Genomic DNA, 21,564 nt, shown 5'->3' on the forward strand with positions numbered 1-21,564 from the left:
CTATTAGATTCAGTGTATCTGGTTTTATGTGGAGGTCCTTGATCCACTTGGACTTGAGCTTTGTACAGGGAGACAAGAATGGATCAATTTGCATTCTTCTACATGTTGACTGCCAGTTGAGCCAGCACCATTTGCTGGAAATGCTGTCTTATTTCCACTGGATGGTTTTAGCTCCTTTGTCAAAGATCAAGTGACCATAGTTGTGTGAGTGCATTTGTCTTCAATTCTATTCCATTGATCTACCTGACTGTCACTGTATCAATACCATGCAGTTTCTATCACTATTGCTCTGTAGTACAGCTTGAGGTCAGGGATGCTGATTCCCCCAGTTCTTTTATTGTTGAGAATAGTTTTCCCTATCCTGGGTTTTTTGTTATTCCAAATGAATCTGAGAATTGCTCTTTCTAACTCTATGAAGAATTGAGTTGGAATTTTGATGGGGATTGCATTGAATCTGTAGATTGCTTTCAGAAAGATGGCCATTTTTACTATATTAATCTTGCCAATCTATGAGCATGGGAGATCTTTCCATCTTCTGAGGCCTTGATTTCTTTCTTCAGAGACTTGACATTCTTGTCGGATAGATCTTTCACTTGTTTAGCTAAAGTCAAACCAAGATACTTTATATTGTTTGTGGCTATTGTGAAGGGTGTTGTTTCCCAAATTTCTTTCTCAGCCTGTTTATCCTTTGAGTGTATGAAGGCTACTGATTTGTTTGAGTTAATTTTATATCTAGCCACTTTGCTGAAGTTGTTTATCAGCTGTAGGAGTTCTCTGGTGGAGTTTTTGAGGTCACTTAAGTATATCATCTGCAAATAGTGATATTTTGACTCCTTCCTTTCCAATTTGTATCCTTTTGACCTCCTTTTGTTGCCTAACTGCTCTAGCTAGAACTTCAAGTACTATACTGAATAGATAGGGAGAGAGAGGACAGCCTTGTCTAGTCCCTGATTTTAGTCGGATTGCTTCAAGTTTCTCTCCATTTAGTTTGATGTTGGCTACTGGTTTGCTGTATATTGCCTTTACTATGTTTAGGTATGAGCCTTGAATTCCTTTCCAAGACTTTTATCATAAACGGGTGTGGAATTTTGTCAAATGCATTTTCAGCATCTAATGAGATGATCATTTGGTTTTTGCCTTTGAGTTTGTTTATATAGTGGATTACGCTGATGGATTTTTGTATATTGAACCATCCCCTGCATCCCTGGGATGAAGCCTACTCAATTGTGGTGAATGATCGTTTGGATATGGTTTGCAAGAATTTTGTTGAGTATTTTTCCATCGATATTCATAAGGGAATTTGGTCTGAAGTTCTCTTTCTTTGTTGTTTCTTTGTGAGGTTTTGGTATCAGCGTAACTGTGACGTCATAGAATGAATTGGGTAGTGTTCCTTCTGTTTCTATTTTGTGGAGTAGTTTGAAGAGTATTGGTATTAGGTCTTTGAAGGTCTGATAAAATTCTGTGCTAAATTTGTCTGGTCCTGGTTGTTTTTTTTTTGTTTGTTTGTTTGTTTGTTTTTTTCTTGGGAGACTTTTAATGACTGCTTTTATTTCTTTAGGGGGTTGGGACTGTTTAGATGGCTTATCTGATACTGATTTAACTTTGGTATTTGGTATCTGTCTAGAAAATTGTCCATTTCATCCAGATTTTCCAGTTGTGTTGAGTATAGGCTTTTGTAGTAGGATCTGATAATTTTTTTAAAAATTTCCTCAGTTTCTGTTGTTATGTCTCCATTTTCATTTCTGATTTTGTTAAATTGGATGCTATCTCTGTGCCCTTTGGTTAGTCTGGCTAAGGGTTTATCTATCTAGTTGATTTTCTCAAAGAACCAGCTCCTGGTTTTGTTGATTCTTTGTATCATTCTTTTTGTTTCCACTTGGTTGATTTCAGCCCCCAGTTTGATTGTTTCCTGTGGTCTACTCCTCTTAAGTGTATTTGCTTCCTTTTGTTCTAGAGCTTTCAGGTGTGCTGTTAAGTTACTAGTGTATGCTCTCTCCAGTTTTGTTTTGGGTTTTTTTTTTTTTGAAGGCATTCAGAGCTATGAATTTTCCTCTTAGCTCTGCTTTCATTGTGCCCCATAAGTTTGGGTATGTTGTACCTTCATTTTCATTGAATTCTACAAAGTCTTTAGTTTCTTTATTTCTCCCTTGACCAATTTATCATTGAATAGAGTGTTGTTCAGCTTCCTTGTGTATGTGGGCTTTCTGTTGTTTTTGTTGCTATTGGAGACAAACCTTAGTCCTTAGTGATCTGATAGGAGACATGGGATTATTTCAATCTTCTTATATCTCTTGAGGTCTGATTTGTGACCGATTATATGGTCAGTTTTGGAGAAGGTATCATGAGGTCTGAGAAGAAGGTATATTCTTTTGATTTAGGATGAACTGTTCTATAGATATCTGTTAACTCCATTTGGTCCATAACTTCTGTTAGTGTCACTGTGTCTCTGTTTAGTTTATGTGTGCATGATCTGCCCATTGATGAGAGTAGGGTATTGAAGTCTCCCACTGTTATTGTGTGAGGTACAATGTGTGCTTTGAGCTTTAGTAAAGTTTCTTTTATGAATGTGGGTGCCCTTGCATCTGGAGCATAGGTGTTCAGAATTGAGAGTTCTTCCTGGTAGATTTTACCTTTGGTGAGTATGAAGTGTTCTTCCTCATCTTTTTTGACAACTTTTGGTTGAAAGTCGATTTTTTCCTGATATTAGAATGGCTATTCCAGCTTGTTTCTTGGGACCATTTATTTGGTAAATTGTTTTCCAACCCTTTACTCAGAGATAGTGTCTGTCTTTGACACTGAGGTGCATTTCCAGTATACAGCAAAATGCTGGGTCCTGTTTATGTATCCAGTCAGTTAGTTTGTGTCTTTTCATTGAGAAATTGAGTCCATTGACATTAAGAGATGTTAAGGAATACTGGTTTTGCTTCCTGTTACTTTTGATATTATTTATATGTTTATGTGGCTATCTTCTTTTGGGTTTGTTGAAAAAAGATTACTTGCTTGCTTTTTCTAGGGTGTAATTTCACTCGTCGTGTTGGCATTTTCCATCTATTATCCTCTGTAGGGCTGGATTTGTAGAAAGATATTGTGTAAATTTGGTTTTGTCTTGGAATAACTTGGTTTCTCCATCTGTGGTAATTGAGAGTTTTGCTGGGTATAGTAGCCTAGGCTGGCATTTGGGTTCTCTGAGGGTCTGTATGAGATCTGCCCAGGATCTTCTGGCTTTCAAAGTCTCTGGGGAGAATTCTGGTGTAATTCTGGTAAGTCTGCCTTTATATATTACTTGACCTTTTTCCCTTACTAATTTTAATATTTTCTTTGTTTTGTGCATTTGGTGTTTTGATTATTATGTGACAGGAGGAATTTCTTTTCTGATCCAGTCTATTTGGAGTTATGTCGGCTTCTTGTATGTTCGTGGGCATCTCTTTCTTTAGGTTAGGGAAGTTTTCTTCTATAATTTTGTTGAAGATATTTACTGGCCCTTTAATTTGGGAATCTTCACTCTCTTCTATACCTATTATCCTTAGGTTTGGTGTGTTCTGGATTTCCTGGATGCTTTGGATTAGGAACTTTTTGCATTTTGCATTTTCTTTGACTGTTGTGTCAATGTTTTCTGTGATATCTTCTGCACCTGATATTTTTCTCTTCTATCTCTTGTATTCTATTTGTGATGCTTGCATTTGTGACTCCAGATCTCTTTTCTAGGCTTTCTGTCTCCAGGGTTGTCTTCCTTTGTGATTTCTTTATTGTTACTATTTCCATTTTTAGATCCTGAATGATTTTGTTCAATTCCTTCATCTGTTTGATTGTGTTTTCCTGTAATTGTTTCAGTGATTTTTGTGTTTTCTCTTTAAGTGATTCTACCTACTTACCTGTGTTCTCTTGTATTTCTTTAAGGGAGTTATTTATGTCCTCTATCACCATCATGAGAAGTGATTTTTACATCAGAGTCTTGCTTTTCTGGTGTATTGGGGTATCCAGGGCTTGCTGTGTGGGAGAACTGGGTTCTGATGATGCCAAGTAGCCTTGGTTTCTGTTGCTTATGTTCTTGCCCTTGCCTTTTGCCATCTGGTTATCTCTGGTGTTAGCTGGTCTTGCTGTCTCTGACTGTGACTTGTTCCTCCTGCAAGCCTCTGTGTCAGTACTCCTGGGAGACCAGTTCTCTCCTGGAGGAATTTGAGTATGAAGAGCTGTGGTAAAAATCAACTCTGGGGTGAAGTCAGAAACCAGAAGGATCCTGTCCCCAGCTGTTCCTTGTTTCCTGTATCCTGATGGCTCTGGGAGGGTCCCTCTTGGACCAGGAATTTGAACAGAAATGGTGGTGTTACCTGTGCTCACAGGTGTGTCAACTCTCCTGGGAGACCAGCTCTCCCCTGGTGGTATTTGTATATGTAGCTCCCTCCGTTGCACAGAATCAGCTCCAGGCGCTCATCAAAACTGGAAGGCTCCTGTTCCAGGCCACTCCTCGGCTCCTGTGTCCTGATGGTCTAGGTGGGTCCCTCTGACTGGAATCCACTTTCATAGTGGGTGGCTCCCCCAAGATGCTCTGTTTGATCTGTCAGGCACTACAGTAGTCTCCTCTTTCACACCATATGCACTCCTTCAGGCATTGGGAAGACAAGAGGGCAAAGGCCAGAACTGAAAGGGATACAAAACAGGCCATACTGGTGCTAGCCGCTTCTGACCTGCTTTTCCTGGTTCACTCTTCTCTTGCTCCCCCTTCTTTTCCCTGCTTCCTTCTTTTGCCCTTATGCATTAACTCAGCAAGTTTACTGAGGTCTCACCCCGCCTCTGCCACTGTCAAAGTCCTGAACTAAGACACAACCCTATAAGCTCTTCTGTGCTTTCCATATCTTGAGGGGAAGGGTCTGGGAATGGGGAGCTTGATAGTTACTGGAACTGGGGACCATGCTTCATGTGAAACTGCAAGCCCAAGAGTTAGCTGGGAGGTAGAGCCAAGGAGCCTGCCCATAGGAGGGCTATTCTGAATAGGTGGGGGAACACTGGTACCCAGAGGAGGGCTATTCTGAATAGGTGGAGGAGCACTGGCTCAAATTATGGAAGAGTGAAGGGCTCATATATATCTGGTGACAACCAAAGCTTTAAGACGTTTATAGGACTGGCTGTCTTCAAAGGCTCTGGGAATGTTATGGAAGAGAGGGCAGAAGGAATGTAAGAGCCAAGGGTGGGGACATAGGGAGGCAGAGCACATCTTTTGGGGCATGATGTAGTGATGCTCTTACACACTCACCACATCTGTGGTTATGTGCAGACTGGGCCATCAACATCCCATGGATAGGGGAGGGATCCCTTAGGTCGTGTGCCCCCCCCCCCCGCCCAGGCTCTGTTAGGAGTTCATGGTGGCTAGGGGAGGGGGTGTCGTTTGTTTTAAGTGGTGTAGTCGCTGATAAATACTTGTTACTTGTGCTTATGTAAACAACCTTGATTAAATTCTGTGGGACAGATGAACAGACAGACAAACAGACACCGAGAGAGGGGGGGGGGAGAGGTTTATGTATCATGGGTTATATATAGCTCATGTCATGGGGTAGAATGCTTGCCTAGCTAAGACTCTTGTCATACACAAAGCCCTGAGTTTGATCACTTAAACTGGGCATGGTGACACATATATGTAATCTCAGCATTTGGGAGACCGAGGCAGGAAGAGTAGAAGTTCAAGGTCCCTTGGTCTAGAATATATGGAATCCTGCTTGGAAAATCAAAAGGTTCTGGCTAAGCCAGTGTAATGTGGGAAGTAGACGAGTAACTTCCTTCAGCCATGAGTAACTTACATGATCATGTGTGTCACAAGCATCACAGATTTCATATCAAAAATCCAAAACCCAAGTTTGTGGACCAGGCTGCACCTTGTCCACTACTGGGATGTGCTGCTGGAAGCCGGCAATGACGTGTCTGAGGCCTTTCTGCTCTCTGTTGCCAAGATAGAAGCGGAACAATTCCAGAAAGTCAAGAAGCGAACCACACTCTCAGGTAGGACAGCAACTGTGCCTCCAACCCACGCCCTCATCTTAAAAAGAATAAGAGATGGTCTTTTCTGGAGCCATTTTGAGTGACCATGGCCCAGGGAACACAGATTGAGGTTATCCCAAATTTCATGTTCTAGCATGGAAACGGTTTTACAAAGTTTTTATAGTTTTACAGAACAATGAAAGCCATAAATCAAGGCAAGTTTAAAATACATCAGAGAGCCAGGCACAGGGAGCTTTTTTTGTAGGCCTAAGATGCTATCTAATGAGTCTTTGCTTTAAGATTGGTGGAAGCCAGTGCTCTGCTAAGTTAATAGATGGTGAAAATTTTTAATCTGTTACTCACAAGATATTAGTTCAGACACAGAGGTGGTTGGAAATGGCTCTCCTGGAGGGCTAGCGCTAGGCCAAGATCAGCCTATATTCCTGCCTCTTCATGGTGCTGAAATGCTGGGCCAGTCTCTCAGACTCCTTTCACAGCCACACAGAGCGTCTCAGAATCTCAGATGTTATAGTCACACCTTTGATGCTTCAGATTAAGTACATTAAACCCAACTGTGGCTCTGTTCCCTCTGCAGTTGGCTGTGTTTCCTCCTTTCAGGACCCAGGCCGGACAGTGCTGTTGAAAGTGGTCTCAGGCTAAGCAGAGGACTGTTCTTTGATGGTCTGGCTCATTCTTGGGCTTGGATAACTCTTTGGACAGTAATTTTTTTTCCCTGTATCCCATAAGTAGGCCCTTTGCCTGCTCACCCCCCACCCCATCCTCTATTTCCTGCTTATTAAACAGAGTGATAATATTCTTCATTCTTACAGTAGGTTAACCAAGCACCTCCCTGACCACGAACTCAGCAACACAGTGCTGAGCAGGGCAGATGGAGTCCCTGCCTGCCAGCTGGAAACCCTAGTGACAGATCCTGATCCCTTTTGTTCTTCCTCTTTTTGTGGGACAGGCTGACCATGAACTTGTTGCATAGTCAGGTGGACGTTACTCAAAATTTCAGCCCAGTTACTTCAGACTCCCGTTGCTGAGGGTGTATTAAGTGCCAGAAGGTCAGGGACTTCACAGATGCCTCATTTTGGAAACCACAAGTGTACTAGTCAAGTCTGATTGAAATGAAGGAAGCTGAGTCTCTGGAGGGGCAAGATCTCCAGGGTCTGTATCCCAGATAGTTAGAAATGGACTTGATACTTTACCATTCCTGCAGGAGGCCTTGGACATCTAGCCTTTGCCGATTTATTATTGTGCACATATTCCTTTAGTGTTGGTCTTAGTCAGGGTTTCTATCCCTGCACAGACATCATGACCACGAAGCAAGTTGGGGAGGAAAGGGTTTATTCGGCTTACACTTTCCACATTGCTGTTCATCACCAAAGGAAGCCAGGACTGGAACTCAAGCAGGGCAGGAAGCAGGAGCTGATGCAGAGGCCATGGAAAGGTGTTTCTTACTGGCTTGTTTCCCCTGGCTTACTCAGCTTGCTTTCTTATAGAACCCAAGACTGCCAGCCCAGGGATGGCACCACCCACAAGGGGCCCTCCCCACTTGATCATTGAGAAATGCCTTACAGCTGGATCTCATGGAGGCATTTCCTCAACTGAAGCTCCTTTCTCTGTGATAACTCCAGCTGTGTCAAGTTGACACACAAAGCCAGCCAGTACAATTGACCCCTTGTCAACTTGACACACAAACACATAGCTATTAAGCCTCAACCCTTATTATCTTATTTATCCCCAAGATCTAAATAACTTTAAAAGTACACACAGTCTTTACATATTAAAAGTTCAATCCTTTTAAAATATCCAATATCTTTTAAAATTCAAAGTCTTTTAAAAATTCAAAATCTCTTAACTGTGGGCCCCACTAAAATACTTTCTTCCTTCAAGAGAGAAAAACATTAGAGCACAGTCACACTCAAAAGCAAAAATCAAACTCCAATTGTCCAATGTCTGGGAAAGTCTCACGATCTTCTAGGCTCCACCAAGGGCTTGGGTCACTTCTCCAGCCCTGCCCTTTGTAGCACACACCTTTTCTTCTAGGCTCCAGCTGCCTGTACACCACTGCTGCTACTGTTCTTGGTGATCATCTCATGGTACTGGCACCTCTAAAACACTGCTATCTTCTGCTGTAAATAGGCTTCACTAATAGCCTCTCATAGGCTCTCTTCATGGTGCCAAGCCTCAACTCCTTTGCATGACCCCTTCAGTCCTGGGCCTTCAATTGCAACTGAGGCTGCACCTTCACCAATGGCCTTCCATGGCCTCTCACAGTGCCGAGCCTCACCTGCTCTGCATGACCCCTTCATGCCTTCAAAACCAGTACCACCTGGCTAACTCTTACACATTACGAAGTCCAGCCACACAGCACAAGGTACAACCTTGGCTACCTCTGGAACACAGCCTCTGTGCTCTCAGAAAACACTTTCCAAAAGATTTCACCTCAGTGATGCTAGTCTCTTCTTAATCGTCAATTATTTCTTAGCTCTAGCTAACCAGCATCAATAGTCCCAATAACACAAACATTTGCTTTAGTGGTTCTGGTATCTTGTTAATCACAGCTGTTCTTCAGCCTCAGCTAACCAGAACCACAGAATCTTCACAATCAAAACATGGCCCTGAAAAGAGACTTTAATCTTCCCTCTGAAATTTCACAAGCCAGACTTCCATAGTCTTCCCTGTTTTCAACATTATCTTCCAAGCTCCTACACAACATCCCACAGAGCGCTTAAAACTGAATCGTTCTTCTAGCCCAAAGTTTGAAAGTTTTTTCACAGTCCTTTCCAAAACAGGTCAGGTTGTCACAGAAATACCTCACTATGTTTGTACCAATTTGTCTTAGTCAGGGTTTCTATTCCTTCACAAACATCATGACCAAAAAGCAAGTTGGAAAGGAAAGGGTTTATTCTGCTGACATTTTCACATTGCTGTTCATCACCAAAGGAAGTCAGGAACTCAAGCAGGGCAGAAAGCAGGAGCTGATGCAGAGGCCATGGAGGGATGTTTCTTACTGACTTGCTTCCTCTGCCTTGCTCATCTTGCTTTCTTATAAAACTTAAGACTACCAGCCTAGGGATGGCACCACCCACAAGGGGCCCTCCGTCCCGCCTCTTACCCCCCCCCCCCCGCCCCCATCACTAATTGAGAAAATGCCTTACAGCCGATCTCATGGAGGCATTTCTTCAACTGAAGCTCCTTTCTCTGTGATAAATCCAGCTTGTGTCAAGTTGACACACAAAACCAGCCAGTACAATGTTGACATTCGTCTGCAACCCCCCTAGGAATACTCATAAGGATACTGTGTGTTACAGGAGGTCAGGAGGGACCACTCTGTATGTCACAGGAAGTTGAGAGCAATCAAGAGAAAGGTCAGCTCTCCCAGGTGGAACAAAAACTCCTGGTGATGGAGGGACCTGTGGGACTGGAGATGGCTAGAGGAAGTCACTTAGCATCTCAGTAAGGACTTTCTGTGTGCAGAAGAGCTTAGTACTAATGTATCCCTTTGAAGTACGTGAGAACATCAGCAGGACTCTGAGATGAAGCCATCTGAACAAACACTGTTCTTCTGGAACTTGGGGCTTCTCTGCAGAGCCTTGGCCTTTGTAGTATCATTTGACACCCCCCTCTCCCTCATCCCTCAGGCTTAGTTGGCCCAGTTCTGAGATTTGACTTTGTAAAGTTCACCACATCCAGTGTCACACCTCCAGTGGGTTCTTCTTTCCTCTTTCCACAGTCAAGGCTGTCATGAAGCCTGGCATATCTTACAGCTCACTTTCCTATCTTATCCACAACCCTAAAATCTTACGGAAGAGACTATTAATCACTGAGCCATCGCTCCAGCCCCTACCCTGTGGATTTTGTTTATTTTTAAAGAAAGGAAATGTGTACTCTTTAGGGAATGATCCCAAGTCACCTTTTAAAAGCCGTGTGTGTGTGTTTGTGTGTAGAAGTAGAGTTTGTTACACCGTGAAATCGAATACTCTCAGAAGATGAAAGTGGAGAATGGCAGAAAGTATTAGTATAATGAGAAAAACTATCTTCTCATCTCTTCTGTGTGTCACCGAGTGTGTGAACATAAAGATTCAGCCAGTGGGAGGCAGGTTTCATGATGGTTTCAATGCTGAGGTGACTGGTAAAAGCAAGGGTGGACATGTCAGGATAAAAACCACAGCTCTCATCCTTTGGTCTTTTGAGACAGGGTTTCTCTTCATAGCCTGTCCTGGAACTCTCTCTGTGTAGTTCATGCTGGCCTCAGACTCACAGAGTTCCCAAGTCACTTAAAGGTGTGTGCCACCACCACCTGGCTTCAGCTTTCACCTTAAAGGAAATAAGAGAGTTTATTTGGGAGCCGTTTTGAGTGACCAGGAATTGGCAACACAGATTTAGGTTTCCCCAATTTTCATGTTCCAATGTAAAAATGGTTTTATGAAGTTCTTATGGTTTTACAGAACAAAGTCATAAATTGTGATGGTTTGTATATCCTTGGACCAGGGAGTGGCACCATCTGAAGGTGTGGCCTTGTTGGAATAGGTGTGACCTGGTTGGAATGGGTGTGTCACTGTGGGTGTGGGTATAAGATCCTCACCCTAGTTGCCTGGAAGTCAGTCTTCCACTAGCAGCCTTTGGATAAAGACATAGAACTCTCAGCTCCTCCTGTGCCATGCCTGCCTGGATACTGCCATGCTCCCACCTTGATGATAATGGACTGAACCTCTGAACCTGTAAGCCAGCCCCAATTAAATGTTGTTTTTTTATAAGACTTGCCTTGGTCATAGTGTCTGTTCACAGCAGTAAAACCCTAACTAGTACAAGTTGGTACCAGGAGTGGGGTATTGCTGTGATAGGCCTGACCATGCTTTTATTTGAAAGAATGTGGATTTTGGGACTTTGGATTTGGAAAGCAGTGGAATGCTTTAAATGGGGCTTAATGGGTCATCCTAGTAGGAATATGGAAGACTTTGTTGCTGGGAGTAATTTGAACTGTGTTGACCTGGCTCAAGAGATTTCAAAGGAGAAGAATTTCAGAATGTGGCATAAAGACTGGTTTTGTGGTATTTTGGTGAAGAATGTGGCTACTTTTTGCCCTTGTCTGAAAAGTTTGCCTGAGGCTAAGGTGAAGAGACTTGGATTAATTGCATCGACAAAAGAAATTTCAAAAAAGCCCAGCAGAGACTTTGTTCTCTGGTTAAGTCTTATGAAGAAAAGTTTGAACAAGTATAGCAAGCTTAGAAAGGAAAAATATAAAATATATGGTTTGAGTATTAAAGGAGTACCAGGAAGTGAAATGGAGCAAAATCTTGTGTTCTAGGAGATAAAGATTAAGGGAGTGGGACCTTGGGGCAAGATTCTACCCAGCTTAATTAGATCCAGGCTTGGTGGTACACACCCTTAATCCCATGAGACAAGCATGCTGATCTCTACATTCAAGGTCAATCTACAGAGCAAGAACCAGGATAGCCAAGCTTAGGCAGTGAAGGATTTAGAAAACATAATGATAATGTAATAATACAAGGGGATCATGTTCTAGTTCTTGTAAGCAGCAGAACTCGGCAGCTTCAGCCATGTGCCTCTGGCTCTAGAATTAAGAATGGAAGGAACTACTGGGAAAATTGATGCTGGTTAGCTGGAGCTAAGGAATTAGCGGTGATTAAGAAGAGACCAGCATCGTTGAGGTGAAATCTTCTGGAAATTGTTTTCTGGGAGCACAAAGAAGCTGTGTTCCAGAGATACCCAAGGTTGTACCTCATGCTGCGGCTGGACTTGGTAATGTGTAAGAGTCACTCAGGTGGTACTGCTTGTGAAGGAATGAAGGGATCATGGAGAGAAGCTGAGGCTTAGCACTGTGAGAGGCCAGGGAAGCCCATTGGAGAAGGTGAAGCCTCAGCTGTAGTTGATGGCCCAGGATTGAAGGGGTCATGCAAAGGATTTGAGGCTTGGCACCCTGAAGAGAGCCTATGAGAGGCTATTGGTGAAGCCTAGTTGGAGTGGAACACCCCAGTGTATTGGAGATGTCAGTACCATGGGATGATCACCAAGAACAGAGGCCGTAATGGAGTAGATCAACCTGAGCATAGAGTGCTACAGAGGAGAAGTGATGCCAGCCCTTAGGAGGAGTCCAAAAGATCAAGTGGAATCCCAGACACTGAAAGAAGAAGCTGTAACATTGAAATTGCCTTGGAGACTCAAAGATGTTAAAGATGCCAGAGCCATGGGATACATGCTGAGGAAAGCTGCTAACAGGGAGTGGAACCAGCCCAGGAGGAAGCAGTTTGTTGCAGTCAAAAAAGATGAAAAAGGAGTGGAGATCTGAAGACCACTTTGACATCAGACATGGAGATGCAGAGTTTGGAGTTTGCCCAGCTGGTTTCCTGCCTTGCTTTGGGGATTACAGTTAATTAAGTTGAATGAATCTCAGAAGAGACCTTGAACTTTGGACTTTTAACATTGTTGCAACTGCTATAGACTATGAGGACTTTGAAAGTTGCACTAAGTGCATTTTGCATTATGCTATGTTTAAGTATGGCCCCCATAGACTCATGTTTTTGAACAAGTCTATGGGGACCAGGGAGTGGAATGTGATGGTTTGTATATCCTTGGACCAGGGAGTGGCACCATCTGAAGGTGTGGCCTTGTTGGAATAGGTGTGACCTGGTTGGAATGGGTGTGTCACTGTGGGTGTGGGTATAAGATCCTCACCCTAGTTGCCTGGAAGTCAGTCTTCCACTAGCAGCCTTTGGATAAAGACATAGAACTCTCAGCTCCTCCTGTGCCATGCCTGCCTGGATACTGCCATGCTCCCACCTTGATGATAATGGACTGAACCTCTGAACCTGTAAGCCAGCCCCAATTAAATGTTGTTTTTTTATAAGACTTGCCTTGGTCATAGTGTCTGTTCACAGCAGTAAAACCCTAACTAGTACATAAATCAAGGCAAGTTTTAAAACTCATTGGTGGGTACATCAGAGGTGGGCACAGTGAGATGAGGGGAGATGTTCTATAGGCCCAGGATGCTGTTTATTGATGTTCTCAGCTCTTGAATTGGTGGAAGCTAGTATTCTCCTAAGTTAAGAGTCTCTAAGATGCTTTTGTTTATTATTTTTAAGATACAGATACAGAGTGGCTATTCCAGAAAGCAAAAACTAGCCCAAGATAAAGAAGTTAGCCCTAGACCCTTCCCAACTCAGCCTTCTGAAAAAGCAGGGATTACAATCCCTGTGTCCCTGGCCGGGTTCCTATTTTGTTCTAACATTTTCTTTCTCTTTAATCTAGCAATTCAAGATAGTTGTAATAGAGGGCAGAATTGTATAAGAAATATAAGCATTTTTCCCCTTTTTCCTGAAAAAACTCACTCCAAAACACAAATTATAACAATACTTGGATTGAACTATATAATTGTTTAGCTCTTTAGATTTCAACTTTTATACAACAAGGTTATACAATACTATTATAGATCTTTACTGCATCATTTTAACTACTTGCCAATATTTGTAGTAAAATTTGCTGGTGTCTTGAACAAGAAATTGAAGCCTGGCCGGGTGGTGGTGGCACAGGCCTTTAATCCCAGCACTCGGGAGGCAGAGGCAGGCTGATTTCTGAGTTTGAGGTCAGCCTGGTCTACAAAGTGAGTTCCAGGACAGCCAGGGCTACACAGAGAAACCCTGTCTCAAAACAAAAACAAAAACAAACAAACAAACAAACAAACAAAAAATTGAAGCCTGATAGGATGGTATGCATCTATGATCCTAGCACTTTGGAGGCAAAGGTAGGGGATTGTGAGTTCAAGGCTGACCTGGGCTTCAGAGTGAGACATTGTCTCCAAAAACTGCAAAGAACCAGGCACAAACAAAACCAAATAAAACAAGCAACCCCAACACATACACACACCACATGCATGCATACAACGGGCCGTACCCGGCGGGCACGCACCGGCGGGCACGCACGCACCCCGTGGGCACACCGAGAAACACAGCTCCAGCTGTGGCATCCTAGAGCAGGATTAAGCAGAGGGAGGTCCTTTGTTCCTTCCCAGCTCGGTGCTTCAGGCCGATCTCCTTTTCTTGCTGTTCCAGTGCTGGAATGCAGCCTGTCCGAGATTACTGCTGCTGATAAAGGCAGAATTATCCTCTTTATTGGAAGTTTCCTGAAGCTAATGGGCAAGATCAATGAAGCTGAAAAGCTGTTCTTGAGCGCTGAGGACTTGTTACTACAGGTAAAGTGAGAAAAAGACTTAAGGCCTTCAAACTTGATTCCTTTTTTGTTCTTTCAGACACCATTGACCTTGTTCTTTTATAAGTTACTATACAGGTAGGGGGGTCAGTGCACTTATAAGTAGGGGGTCACCAGAGAGGAAGCTACAGTGTTAACCCATACCTCACTTGTCAAATAGACTGTAGTCAGCAGAGACTGACACCTGCAGATTGGTGTCACAGCAGGTGAAAATGGAATGACAATTTCCTGCAATTTAGCTGACATTTTCCTGAAGACAAGGAGGAAGTTTGATTATTTTTTTCTTTTTACTTTTTCTTTTATTTGTTTATTTGTTTTTGAGATAGGGTTTCTCTGTGTAGCCCTGGCTACCCTTGAACTCACTCTGTAGACCAGGCTGTCCTCAGACTCACAGAAATCTGCCTGCCTCTGCCTTCCCCAGTACTGGGATTAAAGGTGAGCTCCACCACCACTTGGAGATTGATTCTTTCTTGACTGTATTTTCTCAGAGATCTGTCTGCCTCTGCCTCCCTAGTGTTGGGAATGAAGGTGTGTGCCATTAGGCCTGGCAATCAAGTTGTCTTTTAAATGAAGGGACTGGAGAGATGGCTCAGTAGTCAAGAGTGCTTGCTGCTCTTTCAGAGGGTGGGTTTGGGTCCCAGAACCCATGTATTGTGCCCACACCACCTACATTACACTAGTTCCAGTGGACCTGACACACTCTTTACCTCCATGGGAACTGCACATATAACATGTATGTTCCCTTGGACACATTCACATAAACATAAATAAAAATAAGAGTCTTTAAACAAAGGAGTCAAAATGACAAGCAGCACAGCCATTTTTCAGGAGCTGTTCCTTCCATCAGAGCAGGTACTGTCCTGCCTGGTGGCTGGATGGAAGCAGACCACATTCCCATATTTGTTTGAAGATGAATACCCAGGTTGGGACAAGTGCAGTATCCATGGAAATGATGAGAGGTTTCCAGGAAGTGAAGGTTTCTCTCTTGTTTTAGTCCAACTGCTTGATTTAATTGTTTTGTTTGTTTGTATTTGTTTTTATTTTCCAGAGATTTTAGGGTCAAAGCCTGGTGGTCCCTGGCAGCCCCTAACACGCTAGGTTCAGCTACTCATCCTCAGTGTGCTGATTAATGAGACAACAAATACTAAGAAACAGTAAGAGACAGAGATAGGAGACCCCTCCAGTGTGCCCGCCCACTGGGAGAGGAGACATTGAGAGGTCCAGTCATGTCAAGTTCATCTCTGGGGTCCTGACATGAGGCTTAGGTTTACAGAGAGAGCACAAGACATTCCTAAGCAGTCCTAGGTAAGATGTGACCTTGCCCATCGCTGACTTGGCGTTGTTTCCCAATCCACTTGGCCTACCAAGTGGTCAGAATTATGTGTTAGGACTCTTTCTCCCTCTGGCTGACACCAGGGTTTCATTCTTACCTCCCATAGCATGAGGTTCTTGGGGGCTGAGGGTGAGGGATTCCAAATCTGTAGGACCACCAATCTCAGTTGTCAGATAGCCAGAGAAAGGGGCACGGGTGTCTCGTTAGAATACCTTCCTTGTTGCTAGGCCAGGCACAGTTTGAGTGCATTAAATGACAGACACTTACTTCATGGTCCTGGACTGGAAGCCCAAGGTCAAACTGCTGATGTAGATGATGTCTAGTGAGGCTCTGCATCCTGGTTCATAGACAACCATGTTCTGGCTGTGTTGTCATGAAGAATAAAGAACACTTTGGGGGCTCTTTAGATTTATCTAATTTTATGTACTTACTGTGCATTGGTGTTTCGCCTGAATGCATGTCTGTGTGAGGGTGTCAGATCCCCTAGAACTGGCGTTACAGGCAGTTATAAACTGCCATGTGGGTGCTGGGAATTGAACCTGGGTCCTCTGAAAGGACCAGTACTCTTTAACTGCTGAGCCATCTCTCCAGCCTCAGGGCCTCTTTTAAAAAAGTCCTCATCTTCCCCCACCCCCATTTTTTGGTTAGTTTTATGTCAACTTGACATAGACTAGAGTTACCTACAAGGGGTGTACTGGCTGGTTTTGTGGTCACCTTGACATAAGCTAGAGTCACTATAGAGAAAGAAGCCTCAGTTGAGGAAATGCCTCCCTGAGATCAAACTATAGGGCATTTTCCCAATTAGTGATCAAAAAGGGAGGACCCACCCCATTGTGAGTGGTGCCTTCCCTGGGCTGATAGTCCTGGGCTCTATAAGAATCATCCTGAGTGAGGTAACTCAGTCGCAAAAGGACATGCATGGTATGTACTCACTAATAAGTGTATATTAGTAAAAAACAAACAAACAAACAAACAACCCATACAGAATACACAATATACAGTCCACAGAATTCAAAAGGCTCAACAAGCTGCAGTGCCCAAGTGAGGACACCTCAGTCCCACTTGGGAGAGAGAAGAAAGAAGCAATCATAAGTGGAGAGGGAGGGAATTGGGAGGAAAAGTGGATGGGGAGGGGAGAACCTGATCTGGTATTGGGTGAGGGAAAAGGACTGAAGCCCTGAGGGCCAGCAGAAAGAATGTAAACAGGAAACCTCAGGAAATAGGAGGTTGGGGGACCCCCAGAGTGCATCAGAGACCTGGGAGGTGAGAGACTCCCAGGACTCACAGGGAGGGACCTTTGATGAAACACCAGCCCAACAGTAGGGAGAGGGCACTTATAGAACCCACCTCCAGCAGGAAGACAGGACATCAAGTGAGGGATGCGGTCACCATCCCACAGTCACATCTGTGACCCATAATTGTTTCTGTCTGAAAGAATTACAGGGATGGAAATGGAGAGGAGACTGAGGATAAGAAGGTCCAGCGACAGGCCCAAAGTGGGATCCGGGTCAAGGGGAGGTCCCAAGGCCTGACACTATTACTGAGGCTATGGAACGCTCACAAAAAGGAACCTATCATGACTGCCCCCGGAAAGACCCAACAAGCAGCTGAAAGAGTCAGATGCAGATATTTGCACCCAACCAATGGACAGGAGTAGCTGACCCCTGTTGTTGAATTAGGGAAGGCTGAAAGAAGCTGAGGAGAAGGGCAATCCTGTAGGAGGACCAGCAGTCTTAATTAATCTGGACCCTGAGATCTCTTAAACACTGGACCACCAAACAGACAGCATACACCAGCTGATATGAGACCCCCAACACATATGCAGTAGAGGACTTCTGGGTCTGGGTTCATTCAGAGATGAAGCACCTAACCCTCAAGAGACTGGAGGCCCCAGGGAGTTTAGAGGTCAGATGGGGTGGAGGGTGGGGGCATCCATGTGGAGACAAGGAGGGTGGGGAGGAGGTGTGGGATGTGGAACAGTTGGAGGGTAGGAGGAGAAGATCGGGGAATGGAATATGGAGTGTAAAAAATGAATTACAAATACAATAAAATTAAAAAAAGAATAAAAGCACCTGAGTCAACAGGGGGTGGGGGGAAAGAATGCAGGGTGAGCAAGCCAGGGGAAGCAAGACAGCAAGCCAAGGGAAGCAAGACAGTAAGCAGCACTCCTCCATGGCCTCTGTATCAACTCCTGCCTCCAGGTTCCTGCCCTGCTTGAGTTCCTATCCTGACTTCCTCCAGTGAAGGACTATATTCTAGAAGTGTGAGCCAAATAAACTCTTTCCTCCCCAACTTGCTTTTTGGTCATGGTAGTTTTGGTATGGTGCCTTAAGGGGAGGGGCAGCATTAGGAGGAAAGCCTGGGAGGTTAGGAATGTGAGCACTTATGCAAGGTGTTCTAGGGCTGGAGAGATGGCTCAGTGGTTAAGAGTATTGATCTCTTCCAGAGGTCCTGAGTTCAAATCCCAGCAGCCACATAGTTGCTCACAACTGTCTGTAATGAGGATCCAATGCCCTCTTCTAGTGTGTCTGAAGACAGCTATAGTGTACTCACATTCATTAAATAAATGAATAAATCTTAAAGAAAAAAAAAGGGAAAGAAAAAAAGAAAGGTTTTCTAGTTAGGGTTACTATTGCTATGATGAGATGCCATAGCCAAAAACCTGGGGAGGAAAGCCTTTATTTGGCTTATGCTTCCATGTCACAGTTCATCATCAAAGGAAGTCAGGACATGAACTCAGACAGGGCAGGAACTAGAAGCAGGAGCTGGTGCAGAGGTCATGGAAGATGCTGCTCACTGGATTGCTCCCCTGTTTTCTTATAGAACCCAAGGACCACCAGCCCAAGGCTAAGGCCACCCACAATAAGCTTGGCCCTCCACAGTGATCACTTATCAAGAAAATGCCTTAGAGTCTGGGCCATGGTGGCGCACGCCTTTATTCCCAGCTTTCTAGGGGGGAGACAGAGGCAAGCAGATCATTTGAGTTCAAGGCCCACCTGGTCTACAGTGTGAGTTCCAAAACACCCAAGGCTACATAGAGAAACCCTGTCTCAAAAAAAAAAAATTAAAAATGAAAGAAAGAAAGAAAAAAAAAGCCTTACAGCTGAATCCCATAGAAGCTCGCTCTTTCTTACCTTCTCTCTCTCTCTCTCTCTCTCTCTCTCTCTCTCTCTCTCTCTCTCTCTCTCTCTCTCTCTCTCTCTCTCTCTCCTCTCCTTCTCTCTCTCTCTCTTTCTTTTCTTTCTTTAATGCTGTCGTACTGAATTTCAGCAGGGACTCTGAGGGGCCATACATACTCCATCCACATGCCTGTCTTTCTTCCAGCTCAGCTGTGGCTATGACAGCTGGAGATGAAACAGCTATTTTAGACTGAGAAGTGTCCCTGAGAATAGAGGTCAGGAAGGGTCATGCAATGAAATAACAAGAGGCCAAATATCTGAGATCACTAATGTCTGCAGCTTTAAGTCTCTTGTTGATCTGTGGGTTTTAACACTCCTAAGTTAATCCCAACAAATACCTAAGGCAACCTTTGAGGGCACACTTGGGACAGAACAAAAAGACAGAATAGTAAGAATATATGGTCTTGAAGGGAGGCGCCTTCACACTGGAATGGCGTGCCTTTGCTGCTGACAGAACCAGAGATTTCAAATATCAGGATAAGTACACTGCCCACAGAAACAGTGCTCTCCTCCTAGTCCTCAGGGATTGCTTGGGGAATAGAATGATGTCACCTTGAGTTATGACACTCCTGTGATTCCTAAAGTCATTTGTGCCTATGTAGGCCTAGACTGTCCTGAAACTTCAAGTTCTCACACTTATCCACCGTTTTCAACAACATTCTTATAGGCACTTTGTAAGGACAAAGTGCACTCTTTGAACAATGAATATCATCACCACCACCACGAGTGTCTTCATAACCTTTAGAGATGTAACTTAAAAGCCACCAAATGTCATCTGCCTTTTGTAAAGTACCTAAATACAACTGTCCTTTGAGATGCCAGTACCCACACTTGGATGTGTCTGACCTTTTCTGAGTGCCTCTTTTTCTCCCTTGTGCTTAGAAATCTCCATTGAAATCTCTTCATAGACACCAGATCTACTTCAGATTAGTTGGTTCTGAAATTCTCTTTTGTAGTGAAGTCAGGACTCCTGGATTTGCTTGTGTGGAGGGCTCTCACAGGACAGGGAACTAACTCTTTGGGATATGGGTGACGGTGTGGGTATAGGCACCCATCCCTGCCATCACTGACAAGATCAGTCAAGTTAGAATGGAGGGCTAGGAGAGTGAACAACAGGCACAGGAGCTAGGAGGCTTGCCAAGTGAGGCAGGTTTGAATATATGCCCGGAAGGACATGTGAAAGAATGGGATTCCATACCACGCGGTGCTGCTTCCACAGCTGACGAGTCAGGATCTCAAAATAGATGGGACCTGTTTGCTAGATACCTGCCCAGAAGCTCTGGGTCAAAGGTTAGTGGGACACAGAAGAGCATTTTCTGTAAGTCCCAAAGAGTAGAGAAACTCAGTCTTTACATTCTCATCATGGGACTGAAGAGATGGCTTAGTGGTTAAGAGTTCAATTCCCAAAACCCACGTGGTGGCTCACTACTGTCTATAACTGTGGTCCCATGGGATCCAGCACGCTCTTCTGGTGTGCAAGTGTGCTTGAACACCAAACACCCGTATACATAAGTAAATACATCTTTAAAAAGAATTCTTATCATGGACTGGGCATGGCCTTTGATCCCAGCACCTGTGGAACAGAGTAAGAAAGATTTCTGTGAATTTGAGGTTGGCCTGGTCTACACAGTGAGTTCCAGGACAGCCAAGGCGACAGAGAGAAACCCTGTTGTAGCATGTATTATGCTCTACCTGCCTTTAGCTCTGAGAAGTGACCTCGATATCAGCTCCCTCCCTGCTTCCCTTGAATCCTCAGACAAAAGACACAGACACACAGTTGTTCAACTTCAAATTGCCTTCTTAGCCCAATTGCTGGGCACCGCTATCTCCCGCCTGGAAAACATGTCCTTATCTATACTCTTAGTCTCGTACCTCCCACCCGCCCTAAACTTCAGTGTCTAGTCCCATCTAGCCCCTGCCAAACATCCCTGACCACCTGCCTGTATGTAGGAGCAGCCACAGGCCCCAGCTCCTTCCAAGACCTCACATGGCTGCTGGGTTCTCCTCTCTCTAAAGCTTGGGGAATTCCCATCTCCTCCCTCGTGTCCCTGTGCCTGCCTCCTGGGACCTAGAAGTCCCACCTGTCCTTCTGCCCAGCAATTGGCCCAAGGCTTTCTTTACTGACAGATCAAGAGCCATTTGGGGAACAGGATCTTAAGATCAAAACCTCTCCCTACACCCTGCCTCATAAGTTAAAAACAAAAACAAAAGACAAACAGGAAAACAAACAAAAGACAAAAGAACACAAATAAATTCACCTCATGGAGACAGGCTCTGTCAACCATTTTGTAGGCTAACACTATGATACAACATACATTTATGAACAGTGACACAGATCATGACATCCAGTGTGTGCTGCATCATTAGTTACTAAACACACTCATACACATTCATTTTGGGTTTTCTGAAAAGAGATTCTAACAGCAAGATAACTCACTATTAATTCTCATTGCGTATACTGGGCATTTAGAAGACTTAAGTAACCAGTGTGTTGCAATTTCTTTTATTACATGTATGTATGTAACATACCACTAGGAAGCAGTTCTTTCCTTCGGCTATCTGGGTCCCAGTGACTGAACTCAGGCAAGTGTCTTTACCACAGAGTCAGCTCAGTGCCCCTTGACCCGCTGAAAGTACTTGGAGTTGAACCTAAGACCTCATGAATGCTGGTACTCTACCACTGAGCTACATCTGGTATTCATCTATCCAGTGTCTTCTGTGCACTGAAAGGGTCACAGGTCCCCAGACCTTAGCACAACTGGTGCCGTGATGGAAGTGCTATTTATGCCCTGGAACCCAGAATGTCGGCAGAAACACCTGGCAGAATGAGAACAAAGCCCCAATCCA

General features: G+C 44.1%; 1 protein-coding gene across 2 annotated transcripts in view; it reads left to right on the plus strand.

The window, feature by feature from the left end:
- The window catches only part of LOC110303963 (tetratricopeptide repeat protein 41), a 72,613-nt gene that overhangs the window by 31,826 nt on the left and 19,223 nt on the right, over positions 1–21,564 (plus strand). For both annotated transcript variants that reach the window (XM_029482185.2, XM_021175204.2), the window contains exons 9-10: positions 5,813–5,991; positions 14,049–14,188. In XM_029482185.2, coding sequence (XP_029338045.1) covers positions 5,813–5,991; positions 14,049–14,188 — 319 coding nt within the window. The remainder of the gene's footprint in view (positions 1–5,812; positions 5,992–14,048; positions 14,189–21,564) is intronic.

The sequence above is a fragment of the Mus caroli genome, unplaced genomic scaffold (genome assembly GCF_978045245.1).
Source record: "Mus caroli unplaced genomic scaffold, Mus_caroli_1 scaffold_9, whole genome shotgun sequence".
Classification (NCBI taxonomy): domain Eukaryota; kingdom Metazoa; phylum Chordata; class Mammalia; order Rodentia; family Muridae; genus Mus; species Mus caroli.